The sequence below is a fragment of the Alosa pseudoharengus genome, unplaced genomic scaffold, assembly GCF_046254945.1.
Source record: "Alosa pseudoharengus isolate Yale_2024_CS ecotype anadromous, Long Island Sound unplaced genomic scaffold, YU_APseudo_1.1 YU_APseudo_1.1_scf_18, whole genome shotgun sequence".
In the NCBI taxonomy this organism is placed as follows: Eukaryota; Metazoa; Chordata; class Actinopteri; order Clupeiformes; family Clupeidae; genus Alosa; species Alosa pseudoharengus.
This window is the reverse complement of record NW_027468650.1, coordinates 17715675-17734683: the sequence shown is the minus strand read 5'-3', so window position 1 is coordinate 17734683 and position 19009 is coordinate 17715675. Positions and strand designations below refer to the sequence as shown.

General features: G+C 45.1%; 2 protein-coding genes across 2 annotated transcripts; both read right to left on the bottom strand.

Annotated features, from left to right (window-relative positions):
* Window positions 1-728: 728 nt before the first annotated feature.
* Window positions 729-4908, bottom strand: nrgnb (neurogranin (protein kinase C substrate, RC3) b). The gene is made up of 3 exons (XM_076291275.1): window positions 4894-4908; window positions 2898-3090; window positions 729-778 (listed from the first exon to the last, which is right to left on the bottom strand). Exons 1-3 carry the CDS (start codon window positions 4906-4908, stop codon window positions 729-731), a joined length of 258 nt encoding a protein of 85 aa, XP_076147390.1.
* An 8921-nt stretch (window positions 4909-13829) lies between these two features.
* On the bottom strand, window positions 13830-17923 carry LOC143131650 (uncharacterized). The gene is made up of 8 exons (XM_076291273.1): window positions 17596-17923; window positions 17177-17512; window positions 16587-16667; window positions 16387-16491; window positions 16250-16286; window positions 16102-16148; window positions 15391-15521; window positions 13830-14635 (listed from the first exon to the last, which is right to left on the bottom strand). The coding sequence occupies exons 1-8, from the start codon at window positions 17657-17659 to the stop codon at window positions 14486-14488; spliced, it is 951 nt and encodes a 316-aa protein (XP_076147388.1). The 5' UTR covers window positions 17660-17923; the 3' UTR covers window positions 13830-14485.
* Window positions 17924-19009: the final 1086 nt, after the last annotated feature.

Here is a 19009-nt window from a genome sequence, read left to right as displayed (position 1 = left end):
TTACTTTGCGTCAAAACGGTTATGTCGTCACATCCTGTTGTTATTTCTAGGTCTTTTTTTCCCAACTAAACAACCTACACACTACCCCTTTGAAAGCAGAGATAGGTTGAGACAGGGGTACTGGGCTGAGAGGAGGGGTAGCAGGGGTAGATTTGGACAGGCAGGGGGGCAGATTGAAATGTGCTTAAAAGTGAGGGTATTTAGATGTGAAACTCTAGATGCATGCTGGAGAAAAAGCTGAAGAAAGAGTTTCAGAGGTGGTTTTCAAAGCTGTGAAGGGCAATCGGGTGGTTTTAAACGCTGGTTAAAGGGCAATTGGGTGGTTTTAAAAGCTGGGAAGGGTAATAGGGTGGTTCTGAAAGGTGAGAGAGACGTATTTGGATTTATTTAGGAAGCTAAGAGAGCAAGCATCAGGCAGGTCTAAATGGCATGCTTTGGATGGGGAGCACACGCTGGTGTGACTGGTGAGACATACACTGGGTGTGGTGGGGTGGAGGGGGTGTGGGTCTGTACAGGATAGGATGCAGAGAAGGTGTGACCAAAAGAGTTCACCAGCAACACACACACATACACATACACATACACACACACGCACACACATACAAACGCCCCCAGCCCACACTAGCTCTACACGCTGGGCTCTGGCACATCTACATAGAAAGTTGGTCTTGGGAGAGCAGAGCGCAGGATCCAGAAGCCACCCCCGTGTTCGAGCCACTGCAGACCCTTCACTGCTCAGGTACCGATGTGTCTTCTGTGTCTGCCCCTTCCGACGCCCCTGGGGTAAGAGAAGAGCAGAGGAGATGTACAGGCTCAGCAGAGGCAATAGATCTGGACTGATCACACCCCACCCCAGGGGGCCACAGGCTGCCCCAGTTTGGTGTTCAGAAATAACAAACAACTGAAACAAACTTTCAACAAACGAGAGGAGATTAGCACATCTTTACAGGTGGAGCTGAGCTGCTTATGTGTTTACTGGTTTAGGATCTGGTTTATTTAATTTACATTTGTATATACATTTTTGTAAAGTTCCTTTGTGTCTTGTTAGTGCAGTACATAGTCAGGAGGCTATGTATTAAACAAAGACACTGATAAGAGTACTGATGAAGTAAAATGGAAATGACTGACTAACTATCTCTACAAACATACTTTTGTTTTTTCTCACCTAAGAAACTAACATGGAGAAATAAATGTCACATGCCCATTGGACATCATGGACATTGTGACAAGAGATCATCCAATAAGAACACTTGATGCTGTGCATATCACCATTGTGTGTGTCATGTGTAAGGCTTGCTCTCTCTCGTTCTCTCTCTCTCTCTGTCTCTGTCTCTCTACAGGGCTTGTGCTCATTCGTTACAGCTGTCCTGCTCTCCTCTATAAATTAGGCTGCCTGGACGCCGATGTCTTTTTTGGTCCACTGTGCGTCTGAGATGGAACACATCCTTTTGTCTCGGTGAGAGAGAGAGAGAGAGAGAGAGAGAGAGAGAGATGCACCTGTGTTTAAAAATAAACCCTCCATCCATAAGCACTTAGCAACCAGGAACCAGAAACTGGGTTGATGCTGTTCAGGAGAGAATGCAGCGGCGGGTGGGGCAACCAGCTGGCCAATGGTAATGCAGGAGGGGGTATGGTGTCAGTGTGTGTGTGTATCTGTGTGTGTGTGTAAGAACAAACACTAATGTAGGCCTCATAAAGCTCACACAGGGAGAAGGTCAGTCTCCATTCTTGCCCCACTTTCCACCTGACGTCAAAATGGCCGCCCTGTGAGACTCGCCCCACCCTGGGCTGGCCTTCTGGGTCATTCTGACTGAACTGATGTGATGCATTCAAACCTGCTGCAACTGCTGTTCCCACAGAACAAACAGAAGCAAACAGAAGAAAAAGGAAACGAGCCAGAGGTGGCCAGTGCTGTAGGGACCGTCCTGATGAGCCTCTTCGAGGCTGGCTCCTCCCGCTGGGGAAGTCAGATTTTACTGAGGAGGATCCGCTGCGGTTTATCGGGCAGGGCCATCAGGGCTTCTTCAGAGCTTCATCAGAGCTTCATCAGAGCTTCATCAGTGCTTCATCAGAGCTTCATCAGTGCTTCATCAGGGCTTCATCAGAGCTTCATCAGTGCTTCATCAGGGCTTCATCAGGGCTTCATCAGTGCTTCATCAGTGCTTCATTATGGCCAGCAGAGCTTCATCAGAGCTTCATCAGAGCTTCATGCTCTCTGCTTAAGGACAGATGCTCTGTGGTGAATGGCATGTGCAAGCGGCGCTGTACTGTGTGGTTATGAAGACGCTGATCATAAATAAGTGAGATGGTGGAAGACTTCAAGGGTAATTACATCAAAGCTCTGAGCGCGCAGCACATCAACTGGAATGCTAAATTAAGCCATTAGGATATGATTACACTTAATATACATGCAAGCCATTTAAGGAGTCTGTTCCTTTGGTTCCTCTTCATTTATGTGTGCTAAATGACAAGCTATTAGAAAAATATTAGAAGAAATGAAGTGTGTGAATGTTATTGTGTTATTTTGGCGGTTAGGCTCAAAGTTAAAATTCAGTGAAATTCAATCCACAACATCCACCCACATCCATGAAAAAAAGAAGAGCTGAAAGTCGATTGTAGGAGGATGTTTTTCACATTTGCTTCAGTCTTCAAGGACTTTCCAATTAGAATCACTCTAAACTCAGGTTCTATGTAATTAAATGATCAGAAAGATATCTCTAATATATAACTTCTTCTATAAATACTTTGAGCACTTTAATGAAGATGAATAAATGTAGACGAAATGAATAAAGACATATTTTTTTCTGCTTTGTTTGTATTCTGTGGAACCTTCTGCTGTGTGGGTAATAACCTAGGTTCTGACAGGGACAGGCTTCTAGATGTTGGCGGGTACTGACCTGCGTTGCCCTGGTTACCATTGAGAGCCTCTCCGCTGCTGCTCACTTCCTCTGGCTTGTCATCCTTCATCTTCTTCCTAGTCATGTGACCTCGGAAGCCGGCCTGTATCTTGGCGGCAGCGCGGTTGGCCTCAGGGTCATCCAGTGGAATGTCCAGGATGTCCTCCTCATCCTGAGGCTGGCCGCAATCCTCCTGTTAATCAATCAATCAATCAATCAATCAATCAATCAATCAATCAATCTATCAATCAATCATCCTACAATTGCCCACAATCCTGTCAGCAGAGTCAATCAATACATTAACCAAACAATAAATCAACCAAACAACTAATCACGCTGGAGCTGGCTGCACACCTTGTGCCAATCTAACAATAACCGTAACACTGATCACCAGATCTGTGCCATTCATCAGTCTAGGGCAGGCAAAACAAGCCACCTCCAGCTCCCATGAGGCACCATTGCCTCTGCCACAGGAAGCTGAGGACACTTTGACTAGTACTCAAAACGTCTGCACTCTCATCCTGTGGTAATAGGACGGACTGATGTAGTATTATTTCCTACCTAAGGTCCTCCTCCTCTGCAATGTCACTTTGGATGAAAGCGTCTGCTAAATGAATACATGCAAGTGTAAATGTTATTGAGTTAATGAGTTCCCGTGAGTTCCCATGAGGCACCAGTGCTGGGATCTGCCAGTGGCATTAATGAGCAGAAGGAGTGGAGTGAGCCCCTGACGGAGTAAGCTGCTGCTTTCAGGACATGCGTGGGCACTCCGCCTCCGCTCTACCTGTCAGTGCCTCCACCTGTCACCAGATCACACACACCTGGCTGCCAGAACCAGACACCAGAAAAAAACTAAGCCGAACACACACACACACTGTCTTTCTCTCTTTTTCTCTCACTCTCTCCTACACACATTCATGCTCTCTCTCTTTCTCACACACGCACCGTTGACACACACACTTTCTGTCTCTCTCTCTTTCACACCCATACACACATTCTGTCTACTTCCCTAAGTGTTGCCTCCCAAAATGCAGCTGCTCTGGCCCTTGCATGCACTCATCCCAAAGTCGCCTGGAAAGGGAAGACACTTGCATGTGTGAGTTAGTGGAGGCGACAGTGATATGTGTGTGGGTTGGTGGGTATGTGTGTGTGTGTGTGTGTGTGTGTGTGTGTGTGTGTGTGTATTAGCAGCTGTGAGCAGCAATACAAGTATGTCCACTCTGAAACCCCCCTCTGGAGTGGGAGTGTGACCACCCACTGCAGAACAGCACAAATGTGTTTGTTTCAGCTGGCACTGCTTAGAGCTGTGCCCACACGCCGTTATCTCCCGGACACACGCACACACACACACACACACACACACACACACACACACACACACACCTGCCCTGTGCCTATCCTCTCCTCCCCTCTCCCCATACGGTCATCCCACGGCCCCAGAGGAGGCTCAGAGATGTCACCCTGGAACGAACCACAGCTCCCGCTCCCACAGATCCACACACCCACACACACAAAGTTCGAGGCTCGCTGACCACTGCCTAGCCACAGCTGTGGCACAGCTACACTGGAAGGTAGCCCCCTCTCTGGTGCTCTTCTGATCTAACTACAAATAACTCTTCTAATGTATAACTATGGATAGCATGGAGAGAAATGTGCAAATTATGTTGATGCTGGTTTACATTATTAAGGACAACATGCATGTTTGGCCTATTATTCTTTCAACTATATAAGAGGTTAAGCATTTCACATCCATTTCCCCTAAATACAGTAGGTGTCCAATCCCAGAGCATAGAGCTGATTTGGATAAAATCACGTGGAAAACAAAACTAATAATAGAAAAGTAAAAGTAATACACTGGATTATTTGTCGCCAAAGCATGGGAAACGGTGGAAGAACTAAAAACCAAGCGAGTTTTAAAAGGTATCTTATCATACGCTCAGTCGCGCCTTTGGGAAAAAAAAGTTTTAAATGCGGGATCAAAAGCGGTACTACTTACGATGTGACAGTCCATGATTCCACACCTGGCAGGTATGCGCGTCAGGGTATCGGCACGGATAGAGCTTACTGTCCTTGATCACAAGAAAAACGACATTCGCGAGACTGTCCTCAACACAAATGAATCTCACTCTCTCGCAAACTAGCGCGACTGCAGCGCGCATGAGAAGGAGAGAGAGAACGAGTGAGTGAGCGAGAGAGAGAGAGAGAGAGAGAGAGAAAGAGAGAGAGAGATGACCTGATTGTATTTGTGGATCACAACTGTTAACAACTAATCATTGTCATTGCCCAGTTCAATTCGAGCCATCAATTAAATGAAATCGAATGGCAAAGTGTGATTTAAAATGATGGAAATATGTATGGCCTCTGTGCGCGCAATTAGGCAATGAGTAGCCTAACTTGTTGATTATTTGTCAACAAACTCAATTACCAACATAAATTAGCCAACACAAATAAAAAGATACAAGAGAACATTTGACAACAAGTAATAACTAAAAGAAAAGAGTTACACAATTGTTAAACAAGGCCAATAGCCAAACGCAGCTGTATCTCCCAAGCGCTCAAACAAACGGCTGCTAAAATTAACAAAATAACATGACAAAGGCAAACAGCTCTGGTGGTGCTGTGGTTATTATTACAATACATCAAACAACAGATGATCCAGGAGCGCCGTTTATCAGACAGAGACAGCGCTGCGAAGAGCTAGGGCGCACCGCCTCCACACGGAGTCTCCGGGCAGGCGAGGCGCCGCGCACAGGGACCCGCTACAGCACAAATCAATCTGGATAACGCCCGCATGCCTCTGCCGTCTCTCGTTCCAGCCCAGAGCACTGATTCATCACTTCTTAAGAACAAAACAACAGCATATGAAGCCCATCACACCTGATGCATCGTGCCTGAAAACTAATCAGATATGCGGGCGCTATATAGTGGAGCGCTGGCTAATATGCTAATTTGTGCCAGCGCACACTGGGTGTTTCCAACAATTTAGCCTGCATATTGTTTCGAACAAAATATTACTTTGAACAAAAGCGCCAGCTAAATGAATAATGCAGTGCAAATGCAATAAACAAATCTGGCTTCCATATGAATTAACTTGTCTTGCTCTATGAGTATACCTGGCTGGACAGGCCATCTGGCATAGGCCTACCGGGCATTTTCCCGGTGGGCCGACGCACCTTAGAGCCGAGTTTAATTTAATTAATATATCTTTTATCTAAATTCTTTATATTTTTAGTAATAGTATTTTTCATGTTTTTATCTGGTCAACCAATGATGGTCCCAAAACCACGATTAACAAAAACTTACAGTCCAGCTCGCTGCTCTTTACAGTCATGCTGCTGCTATTGAGGCGTTTTTTTTTTTCATTCAGCTCAGCGGAATCTCAAAGCGGAGGTGACTTTACAGCACAGCCAGAGATTGATGAAGGCCGTGAATAAGGTGCCTCAGAATAGCAGCAAATTCCCCTGATTCTCCCGAAGTGGATAAAGTCATTGGACAAGACATTTGATATAGGTCACATTAAAATGACCTACATTGCAGGAGGGAGGAGAGAGAGAGACGCTCATATAAGCGAGCAGGGGGGGGGCTGGGAGGAGCTCAGACATTTTACTAAATTGTGGAATGTTAATGAAGAGAGTGAGTGTGCAGATGAACATTATAATGTGACCACATTCCTGTTTGGTTCCAGGCCTGGGAGGCTTCACTATACACCAAGGGTTTTCAACCAGTGGTCCGCAGACTTTGCTATTGGTTCGTGATCATGGATTCGGAAAATGTAGTTTCAATGTGGGAATCAGTATTTTTATTCAGTGGTGGTCCTGGGGTTGCGTAATTAGTCAGAATGGTGGTCCCTGGTCAACAATCAGTTGAAAACCCCGGATATACACTATTAAACCATTGCAGCTTCTCACCCCCCTTAAACCACCACATACCTCCCCCAGTTCTCTGGCTCTGGTGTATCTGCACCGCACCCACACACAGAACCCACACAGCTGATGCTGAACTGGCACAATCCTGACACAGCCCTGCTCCTGACCCAACACAGCTCTCCTTCTGAACTGGCACAATCCCGACACAACTCTGCTTCTGACTCGACAAAGCTCTCCTTCTGAACTGGCACAATTCTGGTGTGATTCTGGGATGACGACTGTTTCTCTTTCAAGTGATCCGAAATGCATGACTTTCCACTCAGTATTGCTGCTCAGTATTTACCCCCTGGGGACATTAAAGACTCAAACTATCTACCTCAGGCTGAACTAGAGATGGCTAGGGACTCCCGTGCCATCACTGGGGGCTGAAGAGGGACTTCTTACTGCAGAGGTGAAGGCATTAATCCCAACCACCACGTGTCTTTTAATCCCCGGTCGTCTCGCACCACAGCAAGAAAAGGAGGGATCGAGCACAAGCATATGTTTCCATGGAAACGCTCTTACAAATCCGTCTTCCTCCTACCTCCCTTGCCACAAATATTTCATATAGAACATTTTTCATGACATTTTGGTGCCACTGCAAAATGTGACATTTTTGTAGCATGCAGTATGTTTTGCCAAATTCCCCCTCAGTTATGAAATATGATCTTTCTCGAAATACACCTGCGGTTATGCTACGGTTATCTAACTTCTCTCTGAGAAAGTAAACATGTTGAGGAGTGTTCCATATGAAAGAATTCTACAAAACAAGCAATTCACACAAGCATGTGAGGGTTGCTATTCTACACTGATATTTGCATTTGGAAACACAGAAATATCTTCATACATTCAAAAGAGAACATAAGAGAAGAGAAAATAAACCTCTACACTGTCATGTACTTTAGAGCCATAGTAAACACTTCAACTTCTCTGACTCAAGCATCTCATTATCTTTGTTTCCGATATACAACCAAAAAAACTAATGATAGTAGAGATTAGAAATAAATTATAATATTTAACACAAACTGTAAATGACTGACACCAAAATATAATCTGGAATATTTTGTGTAACTAGTTTACAGTCCTCTCTTGATGCATTCTGTGTCTGTTGGACACTGCATAGATTCTCGTCATGTATGGTATGAAAATGTGTGGGCTAGATGATAGGCCACACCAGGACATTGCAAGACTGAGGGTAACCATTCAGACACGCTAGAGAATATTTCTTCTATAACTAAATATCCAAAATGCATCTGACACCGGCACACTGAGTTGTGGAGAAAGCAAACTATTTTGGGGAAGCATTCACTCAGTGTCCCTCAGAGGCAGAGGCGAGGTGGGCCAGCCGACCCAAGCTGATGATCACGACTCGTCCTTGATCTCATTTTTAAGGAAACAAGAGCACAGGTCTTCCACAGTGTTTCATTATCTAACTCATTGCTCTTTCTGAACACATGTTCAGATTGATACCAGTTGGTTGTCAATACCTCTGACATGTGTTTTACGTCTGGTCAAATGTAAGGGAGATTTACATTTAGAAATGATCTAACCAGTAATATCTTACACAACTTGTCCTAAGCTGGGCCTTTCTGAACGTAGGATTGGTAGGAAACTACATGAAGTGATGTAATGTGAAGCACTACAAATGTGCCCACTTATTTCCCTCTCCCTGGGCATGCATGGGCAATCATAGGGTAATATAAGTGTTTTAAAAATGCTGTCCTCATATTCATTCAATCAACATGAGGAAACATTACCTTGGGGTCACCTTTGTTTTCCTCCTGTGCGTCAACTTGGTTGTCTCCTGACTGGGCGTGTGGGCTCTTGTCCTGTCCTGCATCAGAAGCCTTCATGTCCTCAGCTGTCTGATCTGAGCGCTCCTCAGCTGACACGGGATCCATGCTGGATTGGGTTTGATGTGGTGAAAGGCCAGAGAGGGACAGCGCGGGTTCCCCAGCAGCTCCGGGAGGATCTTTGTCCTCACTGTCCATGTCTGACCCTGCGCCTGACCCCACGCCCTCCTCACTGCCCCCTCTCTGGACGCTCTGCTTCTGCTGAGGTTCCTGCTCCTCCTCATCGCCATCTCCATCCAGCTCCTTATCACAGGCCTCCTGCTCACACTCCTCCTCTCTGGCTTGCTCAAAGACGTCCTGCTGGTTTGGGGCAAAGACATCCTGCTGTTTTGGGTGGGTGACGTCCTGCTGGTTTGGGTGCAAAACCTCTGGATTCTCTTCCTCAGACTTGCTGCTGTCAGAATCAGAATCGGATCCTTCTGGATTCCTCTGCTGTTTCTCCAAAGGTGACTCCTGCCTGTGGCTCAATGGCTGCTCATCACTGACCCCTGACACTGCATCAGGGTCACCATGACCTTTGACCTCTGACCTGCTGAGTGTGTCGGAAGACTCCTCTCTCTGATCTGAGATTATTGCGTGGTCACCCTGCTGATCTATGGCTGGTGTCACATCACACTCGTCATCGCTCCTCTCCGGCAGAGTGGACTCAATCTCAGACACATCCTGTAGGGTGGATGTCAGGGCATCTTTACCTGTTTCTGTCCCATCATCCTCATCATCATCATCCTCAGGCTTACTCACGTCCTCTGCCTCCACCTTACCGTCTCCTCTGAGTTCACCTCCATGTGAGTCTGCCGTTATGGTCATGTTTCCTTCCCTTTCCTCTGCAGACGTGCTTCCATCCACGTCCTGAGGAGCATCAGGTTTTTCTGTACCTGTCTCCTCCACATCCGACTCTGAGTCTAACCCTGACCCTGCCTCTGATCCTGACCCTTTGCCCTCCTCTCTGTTGCCCTCTACATGCCCAGGCTCATCATGCCCACTCCCAACACCTCCCTCCTTTCCCGGTGCCAGTCTGTCCCCACCACCACCCTCTTGGGAAGATTCCCCATCAGATGCCCCGCCAACCCTCCCTGCTCCCGGTACAAGTCTGTCCCCTTCACCCTCCTCACGGCTATCAGATGCTTCACTACTGTCAGCAGCCTCTGCCTCAGCTTGCTTGGTCGGTTTGACCTCTGAGGTGTCTTCATGCTGACTTTCCACACATGTCTGCTCCTCAGGTCTGACCTCACTCCCATGATCCTCTGGTGTGATCCCACTCCCATGCTTGTCTCCATCTCCTGTAGGGTGTGTCTCCAGCAGAGTCTGGCTCTGTTCTGAGGAGTAAAGCTGCTTCTCCTCCAGCTGGCTTCCAGAAGCTTCCATGGAGCTGTATTTGTCTACGCTTCCCTGAGACACGGGGTCCTGGTTAGCTTGCAGGCCTCCCAGCTCCTCTGCGCACACATCAATGTTGGCGATTCCGCCGATGGACGCCTCTGAGGACGGCTCCAACTCAGACCTGCAGATATCAACATCTGTGTGCATACTGGCCTCCTCATCCACCACCTCCTCCTCAACACCTCCATCTTTGGCCACCTCCTCCTCCTCTGAGCCTCCTCCTTCTGCAGCCTCTTCAGCAGGCCCCCCTCGCCGTCCTCCCCTCAGCTCCTCTGAACTGACATCCACATCAGCGACCCCCCCACTCCCACCCAGGCCCTCTGACAGCAGCCCCGGCTCAGTCGCTCCCTGACCCCGACCCTGAAGCGTGTTGTCCTGAAGCGGTCCCTGAGCCGTGCTGTCCTGAGCCCCCTCCTCCTCCCAGGCTCCCTGAGGAGTACTGTGCAGAGTCCCTTCCTTCTCCATACTGGGCTCCTGAGGCATACTGACATGGGCCCCCTGAGGCGTGTTGTCCTGGTCCACCTCTTCCTCCGGCTCAGGGATCTCAGGGGAGCCGGTCTCTGCTGGCTGGACTCTGCTCTTTCCAGGCTCTCTGGTTTCCACAGGATCAGGAGCTTTCAGCTTGTCCCTAAAGTCAGCATATTAGAGAACATACATTAAACCTGAGGATGCTAGTGGTTTGAGCAAAAATATGTCCAAATAGAAAGAAAGAAAGTTGTTATAGTTATCTTTATAGTTACCATTCCTGGTGTGAACGGCCCTTAAAACAGAAAACATCACCACGCACATTTATGCATTATGTTTAGCTGTAACTTTCCTCTCAGCTGGCATTAATAATCTTTTCTTATCCTCCTATGGACAGGGTGAAATCACAGAACTGTAGGTACAGAGTCGATGACATTAGGCAGTGGACCATTATCTGATGCATTGTCCATGTGCTGTACCTTGCTCTGCTCTCTAACAATACAGTGCTCATAAACATACTTTGCTTTGCTCATACTAGGCCAAGAAGAGCACAGCTTTCAAACTCACCCTAACTTCGAGTGTAAGAAGCACATATCAGACAAGTCACACTTGAGTGGCACAGAGACGATTGAGCTCATTGAAAATGCCCAGAAACACTCTGGAGAATATTGCTGTAATTCAAGCTTCATTCCCTGTAGGCAACGTGGCAGGGAATGGTGACAGTGTGGCCTTAATTAAATTCCTTGTCAAATATCATCCAACTCTCTGTCCCAGCGGAGGGCTCTGAGGAAGTCCATTGTGTCTGGATGGACATGCCAGCTCAGCTCGCTCCTGTGATCAAGTTCTCTTACAGAACAGCCACAGGTACAGGGTAGCACAGCCCTGTTTGTGTTTGATAGCTTGCCCTGGCATTCTGTAATACCATCCTTCGTCATTGAACATTTATGCCACTGTTTTCTGCAACCATTATATGGCCTAGGACATATCATCACTATGAGACCAGACCTGAAGAGAACATTTTTACACACATACTAGAGGCATGTAGGCTGTCTATATAAAGACATTTTATTATTATTATTATTATTATTATAATTATTATTATTATGTGTTGTAAATTATATGTAAGTGTTTACTAATGTTAATGTGGTGGTCAGAGATGATGGTGATGACTGCTGGGTTGTTCCTCTCTGCTGCTTCTCTAACTACTGTCAGAATAGCTGCAGCTCTCTCTCTCTCTCTCTTTCTCTCTCTCTCTCTCTCTCTCTCTCTCTCTCTCTCTTTCTCTCTCTCTCTCTCAGCAGGAAGGTTTAGTGTGAGACAGAATGGCACTCACTCCAACAGGGCCCTGGCAGCTGTGGGATCCTGATGTAAAGGGGCCTGTTGCGAGAGGACAGAACAAATATCAGCATTGCAATAATAGGCCTACTTTAAAATGCTCGTTTTAATCTTAGCCTGATATTCTAAACACAAAATCAAGACAATGTGGATGACTACTCATTTTGAATAGATGTTTTAATAACATACCATTAGTGCCAAACCTGACCAAAACAATATACTCTCCCCAAAGCAAGTGTGTGATCATACTGCAGGAGACCAGGCAGTCTGGTTCCCGTGCTGTCAGGCTCATCTGCCCACTTAGCTTTGGGGTTTTCAGAAAGCGTTTCAAGACTCATCTCTTTATTTTGTATCTAGTTAATTAATTCTCCTTACAGAGTCATGGTTTGTATATTGTTATTATCATTATAACCATGTGCTGTTGTTATTATTCTGTTAAATGATTCAGTCCATTACTATTATCAGTGTTATTTTAATGTAGTCTATCTGACTTTACTTTAAACTATTATTTATAATGATCATGTAATGTGTTTTCTGAGTCGCTTTCAGCTAAGAACCATTACCCATAATCCTGAGCAGGCTTTCCCACCTGCTTGCAGCTGCCCACTACCTGAGACTCACCTTGAGGGAGTACCTATTATTATACATGTCCTCCACTCTGGTTGCCCATGATATTGGGTCCTCTCCCGTCTCTGCACAGTCAACATGGGCGCACACACACACACACACACACAGATGCATACATGCATGCATTAATGAATAAATTAATGAGTGAGAATATGACTCACAAATATGACCAATTAAAAAATATATAAGAATAAGCATTAGGTGCATTTTATGCTTTCAAACAATTAGACTTTATCTGAGACAGAAGAATACATACTGTAGGCCTATCATTTCTCATACTGTATTACACTGCATGCGATATATTCATCTATAACGTTAATTTCTAAATAAAGTGAGTTGTTACTCCTTTCCTATGCAAACTATTCTATCAAAACTGAAGCTAAGGAATGCTTTTGTTCTTGCTCCAATTTGTTACCAACCATCTCTAGCCTTCAGGAGACTTCTGAAGTAATTGGCCGCGTAGGCGGGGATATCTTCGGGCTGATCTCTCAGCACCTCTCGGGCTAGACCCTCCAGGAGTGCCCCGAACCCTTGGGGCACTCGGAGTTGAGTGTATGAGAAAGGCACAGACATCTCCTCTGACTCCCTCCCGGCGAAGTGATTGAGCACAGCGCTGAAAAGGCTTCAGTAGATTAGAAGAGTAGCAGCTAGCGTTAACGTATCAAAGACTGGGTTAACTGAAAATACCTGTCTAGCTTTTAACTTTTAGCTTGCACCCCTGTGATAACTAACGTAGCTTAGCATCTATCCGGGTCTCTGGTCACGACAGCGTTTTTAAGTGGTCAGAGGGGCTGTCACTGTCAGTTAAGTTTCTGTCAGACACTGTCGGTTGAAGTTTCCACAGGCATACCAGAGTTGAAACCTGGTAGCCTACCTAATTTGTTAAAAATGACTATCAAGCTAACATGGCAAACTGTCCTAACGTTATCCCTTAAGGAGATATCTCCATGGCAACAACATAACCTACAAACTTTGCTGCTGGAGAGAATAAAAACAAACACTGTAACAACTAGGACGTACCTCTTACCCTTCAACGACTGTATTGATTTTATAGACTTTAAATGGTTCTCACAGACAGTTTAATGCTGCAAAAGGTAGTTAATAGCTATTCAGAGATTCACGATGTTTCCAAGCTGTCAAGGTAATGTGTGTGAGTGAGTGTGTTCAGCCGTTGCATAGCAACTTGACAAGCTTAGCTACGGAACTGCATGAAGGACAAAAAGCATGTCACTTGTTGCATGGAGAAGAATTCACGCTTTGAGTATTTTATTGAAAATAGAAATAGGCCTATATTTTATTATTTTTTTGTATCTAAACATTCAAAAATAAGTTTAATACTGTAGCGTTCAAAGGTTTCAGGACGCCAAGAGTAGTTCAGAGCAAGCTTTATTACTCAGGAACGAGGGCAGGGACACAGACCCAGATCACAATGCACACAGGGCAGGTCAAGAAGACACACACACTACACATACAGGGGAGGTCGCAGCCCCCCACACAAAAAGGATCACACACGAGGGAGAACTAAAAGGGAAACATGTCACACTAAAGACGCTAACTTTACACTTATAACTAAGGAGAAATACAGACATAAACCCCCCGATTGTTCACCCTCGAGTCCCAGCATGCCTTTCGGTGGAGAACGCTAACACAGTCTTTATGCGCCGACGCTACAATACGTTTATTTTTATGCTTTTACAGTGAAATATATTGTTACAGAATAACATAGGCCTATGTTTTTAAATAATGCTCTTTATGCAGGCAATTAGGCTACAGTGTGGCATAATTGTGCAGCTTTACACGGATGCACATACAGTATTTTACATTTTTACACTTTTCCAATTACCAAAAAAGGGCAGATTGTTAAGTTGGACAGGTGGGAATGGGATGTGATTTGCTCGCCTGACTGGATGTCAGTGCAGAGCATTGTAGAGTTGGTGATGATGACGTCACGATATCAGTGAACAAAGGGCGTCTGTAGAGTAGGTGATGATGGCATTGACGGTGATGACTGATGACGGTGTGGATGTCAGTGCAGAACGTCGGTAGAGTAGGTGATGACGGCATACTCAGAGGTGCTGCTCAACTTCCTGGACACGTCTCTGGGTTGAACGTGTAGACGGTCAGCCGAACGGAAGGCATGCTGTAAGGCCCCGGGCCCTGAGTCCTCCCTCCACTTCTGCAGCATGAAACACACACACACACACACACACACACACACACACACACACACACACACACACACGCACACACATGCACACACATACATACACATACACATACACATACACACACAAGCACACACACACACGCACGCACAACACACACATTTTAGATACTTTATTCAATTCCACATTACAAGCAAATTTTCATTAGGAATCAAATGTTTTGAATGATCAAACAGATTAAACCATATCAGCACATTGTTATGTATGACAATACAATCTCAGGGGTACAGAAAACATCTCCTTTTCCAAATAAGCATGCTTCCTATAATGGCTGAAATTGAGCAGTACTTTACCAACTGTTTGGCTCTTGTTTTCAGTAGCCCCCCAATACAAAGTCCCCGGTTCACCAGCCTGTGTACATGCCCTAGACTACCAAACACTAGCACAATACGCTGGCATCTGGTAGATATTAATGATTGATATTTTGCAGTCTTAGAAAGGTAAGAGTCCTCCATAAACAGATCAAATGCACATGCTACTTCAAATAGCTTAACTGTTCTGGAATGCTGACAACAATATCTGGTGTATTTGGTATTCCTACAAAAGTGTTTGCAGGTGATTTAAACCAATCAAACTGTACAGTAGTGTTTTTATAGAGCTTTTCATCAGCCACACACACACACACACACACACACACACACACTGTTATTTCCTGGGTGCAGGACTAGCAGCAGTTTCCCATGTAGACGAGTGTGATGCTGCTCACCGCTCTCAGGTTCCCTTGGGCGCCCCCTGGTGGCCCCACCCCTCCTGGCGGGCCCCTCAGCTCTGGGGTGCTCACACCCCGCACGGAAATCATGATGTCAGCGTACGGTACCTCATGGTCGCTCTGGCAGTCTGAAGAGAGAAAAACAAGCAGGTGCTTGTAAATAATGACCACGGGACATGTGTATCTCTGTAGCCAGAGGGGTAATATAATCCCACCACTGTTTCAGGGAGGCTGCACCAGTCACATAACTGAAGCGTTCCGTTTTGCTGAAACATTTAGCTTCCACTATTGGAACTGGCTGCACCAGACGTGATAGTGATGAGTACATTCAAAAAATAGACTTCTAAAACTATTTTGTGCTTCAGTTGTGGACTGGGTTTAGCCTAGGGCTGCTCGATTATGGCAAAAATCAATACCACAATTATTTAAATGAATTTTAAATATAACCCAACAGGAAAAAAACATGTAAAAAGATAATGCACACGACAACTCAAGACAAAAGGAGTGCATTGTTATGAAACTGAATGTAGCAAAATAATCATTATATTTTTATTATGTTGTTTTCATAATCGTTGGAAGTCATAATCACGAATGATCGATTAATTTGATTAATTGCACAGCCCTAGTTTAGCCTGGGCTTTGGTCTGCTGTATCAGTGTGAGTAGTACAGGACATTGTGAGACAAGTGAGCTGACATGCTGCACTCACCAGTGTGGGTGAATGTCACAGATGCGTACTCCTTATCAGAGCCTGGTCTGGAGAGAGCCAAAAAGACACATTATTTTCACATTCAGAGCTCAATCCTTCTTTGCAGTAGCCTCTGCTGCTGTTTTGATCTGTTTTTGTCATAACTCACCTGTCATGCCTACCAGCAGGAATCTTCTCTGAACCAGCTGAAAACCACAGATAAAAATGATCAGAAAAGCCTTTGACACACATTCAGACGAGATTGGCAGCAGTGTTGTTGTTGAGTTAAACGATAAAACAACCTACCAGCACATCCTCTTTTGCGTCTCAGGATACACAGATATGAAATCAGTAGAACCACGATGACAAAGGCAACTACAACTGCCAGCACCTTGACCAGTTGAAACTCATCTGTCAGAGAAGATCATTTATCAAACTGATCAAAATGAATACATTATCTATTACTAGAGACTCTCTCTAGTACTCTCTCTCTAATTATTCTGTACCTGATGGAGTGTCATCCACATCACCACCTGCACCATCACTGGAAGTTAGCGCCGTGGACGAGAATAAAGAGGAGGAGGTAGCTGGAGGATATACAATGGATTAGTGAGATTGAAACTATGAACACCAGACAGTGAACAACGCTAACACATTCACTTGCACAATGCACCACATGTAATAAACAGGGATGTAGTGGAGGCTAAATGCAAGTAAACACAGTTTATCCACCTGAAATTGCAGAGATAGAGTTTATCCACCTCTCAAAAGAGTTTATTCACCAACAGTCCACCTCACCTTGATGACAGAAATCATAGTTTATCCACCTCTTATTTTAACACTATAGGCTATTTTAACACTATAGGCTATTTTAACACTATAGGCCTATCCCTGGTAATAAACAAAGTGAACACATTCACGTTCACCACAGAGTAATGACACATTTTGGTCAGTAGATTGCAGTCAGTGATTTAGTGAAAAGGTGGATTCTGGAGGATCCACTTGGCCCTCTCAACTCTTTTCTCTCATCTTTTGTGACAGTAACACTATCATGTGTTATCAACGGTACAATTCCCCAAGTGCCGCAATCTCTTACCTTTCGGTGATGTGTTGATCTTGAGTGAAACCTGCTGTTCGGTCCGGCAGGGGAGTCCCGGCAGGTCAGTTTGGCAGCTTTCACAGGTGTAGGTGTGATGGGAATCATTCCGGGTCACCACCTGCGTAGACAGTTGGAGTGTGCAAAAGTCACCGGACTTACTGAACAGCCCTTCTGTCCAGTGGCAGCCTGCACACCCCAGGTCTTCACCCTCCTGGCTCCACTTGCCTCGTACGAACCCCGCTGAGCAGTTAAAGGTGCAGCTGAGAATCAGAGGCTCGCCCAGGGTTGCAGGGACTGTCTGCCTCATGCCACCCAGGTCACAGCTCACACAGGCTGGGGAGAAACCCAGGGGGTGTGAGATGGACAACGCACATGAGAAGATCATTTGGAAGTTGAAATTGAAATTTTATATTTACCTTGTATTGCAAACTCAACCAGCAATATCAGAAGCCATTTGGAGGGCTTTGATATATCTGCCATTGATTTAGAGTCTTGTTGATTTGTAGTCTTGTCCTGGATGGTGTCTTGTAATTATGGAATCTTGTCTTATCCCTTGAATGGAAATTGTGTTGTTTTGACCTGGATTGTTCCTTGCTGAATTAGGTTATCTTGTCTTGAATCGTCCTTTGTTTAGTTGAGGTTGTTTTGTCCTGAATTGTCCCTAATTGGATGAAGTTGTCCTGTCTTGGCTTGTGTGATGCTTATGGTGAGAATTGCAGAGACTCAACCATCACTCGCATCTCCCTGACGTTGAGCAGGAAGCGACACGACAGGATGTTTCTCATGTTTTAACCTACACATGGAAACTTTCTCAAAACACCTGGTCCTGGAAACAGGAAATTTCATGAAAATACGAAGGCCGGCTGCATATTCACTATAGCATAAATGTAACATTTTCGTATTATTACAACTCTGCGGTATTACACACAATACCATGTAGAGATTTTTAAATGTGTAAAATGTGACACCAAATCATTATAGTCACATACAATATATTATGTAGAAGAAGAAAAAAAACAGATTTGTTTGAGATACGATATTCTTTTTGGGCATTACAGTGTGTCCAGTTAACTACAAAGCACAGTGACAGTTCCATTTCTACATGTTCTTTAAACTGGCACTGCTGAATAACCAGTGGACAGAGATGTCCTCAAGTCAAAACGTGATCTATAACTTTTATGTTTTCACTTGTTGAACTTTGATTGTATTTTTATAAATCCACTATTTTTTTATTTAACCATGTTTATTCAATCATTTAATCGTCAGAATAGTCTTCTTCTGCGTAGTATAGTCATTCTTATCTGTTTCCATTTTCTTTCCGTACTCAAAACAATGCAATTGAAACCACAGCTTTAACAAGGTTCTTTTTTCCTTCTGTTTTGTTGTTTTACACACAGATGGGGAGGCAGCCTACAGCATGTTTCTTTGCTCTGTACCTCTGTGGCTTTGAACTCTGCTAACAGTGGCACAAGACTTGAACACTGCCTATGCAAGCTCAAGAGAGGAAATTGAGATTGCTGAGTGGAGCAAGACAAAGCAAAGCAACGACTGACAGAGTTGGGTGAGAGACGACAGGAAACCTCTGCCTCCACAATACCACACACCCAACGGTTCCTCCGCACTAAAACACACACACACACACACACACTGCTCCTCCACAGTAACACAAACAATGGCAACAGCTTCTGCTGTTCACACAGAGCCTGTAATCCATTTAACTGGAACACATTCTCTATGACACCTCCAGCTTTACATGGCAAACAGCAGAGCACCATCTCCAGCCAGAGCCGCCTGATTCAGTTTGCTCTCCATCAAACATCTCCTCAGACC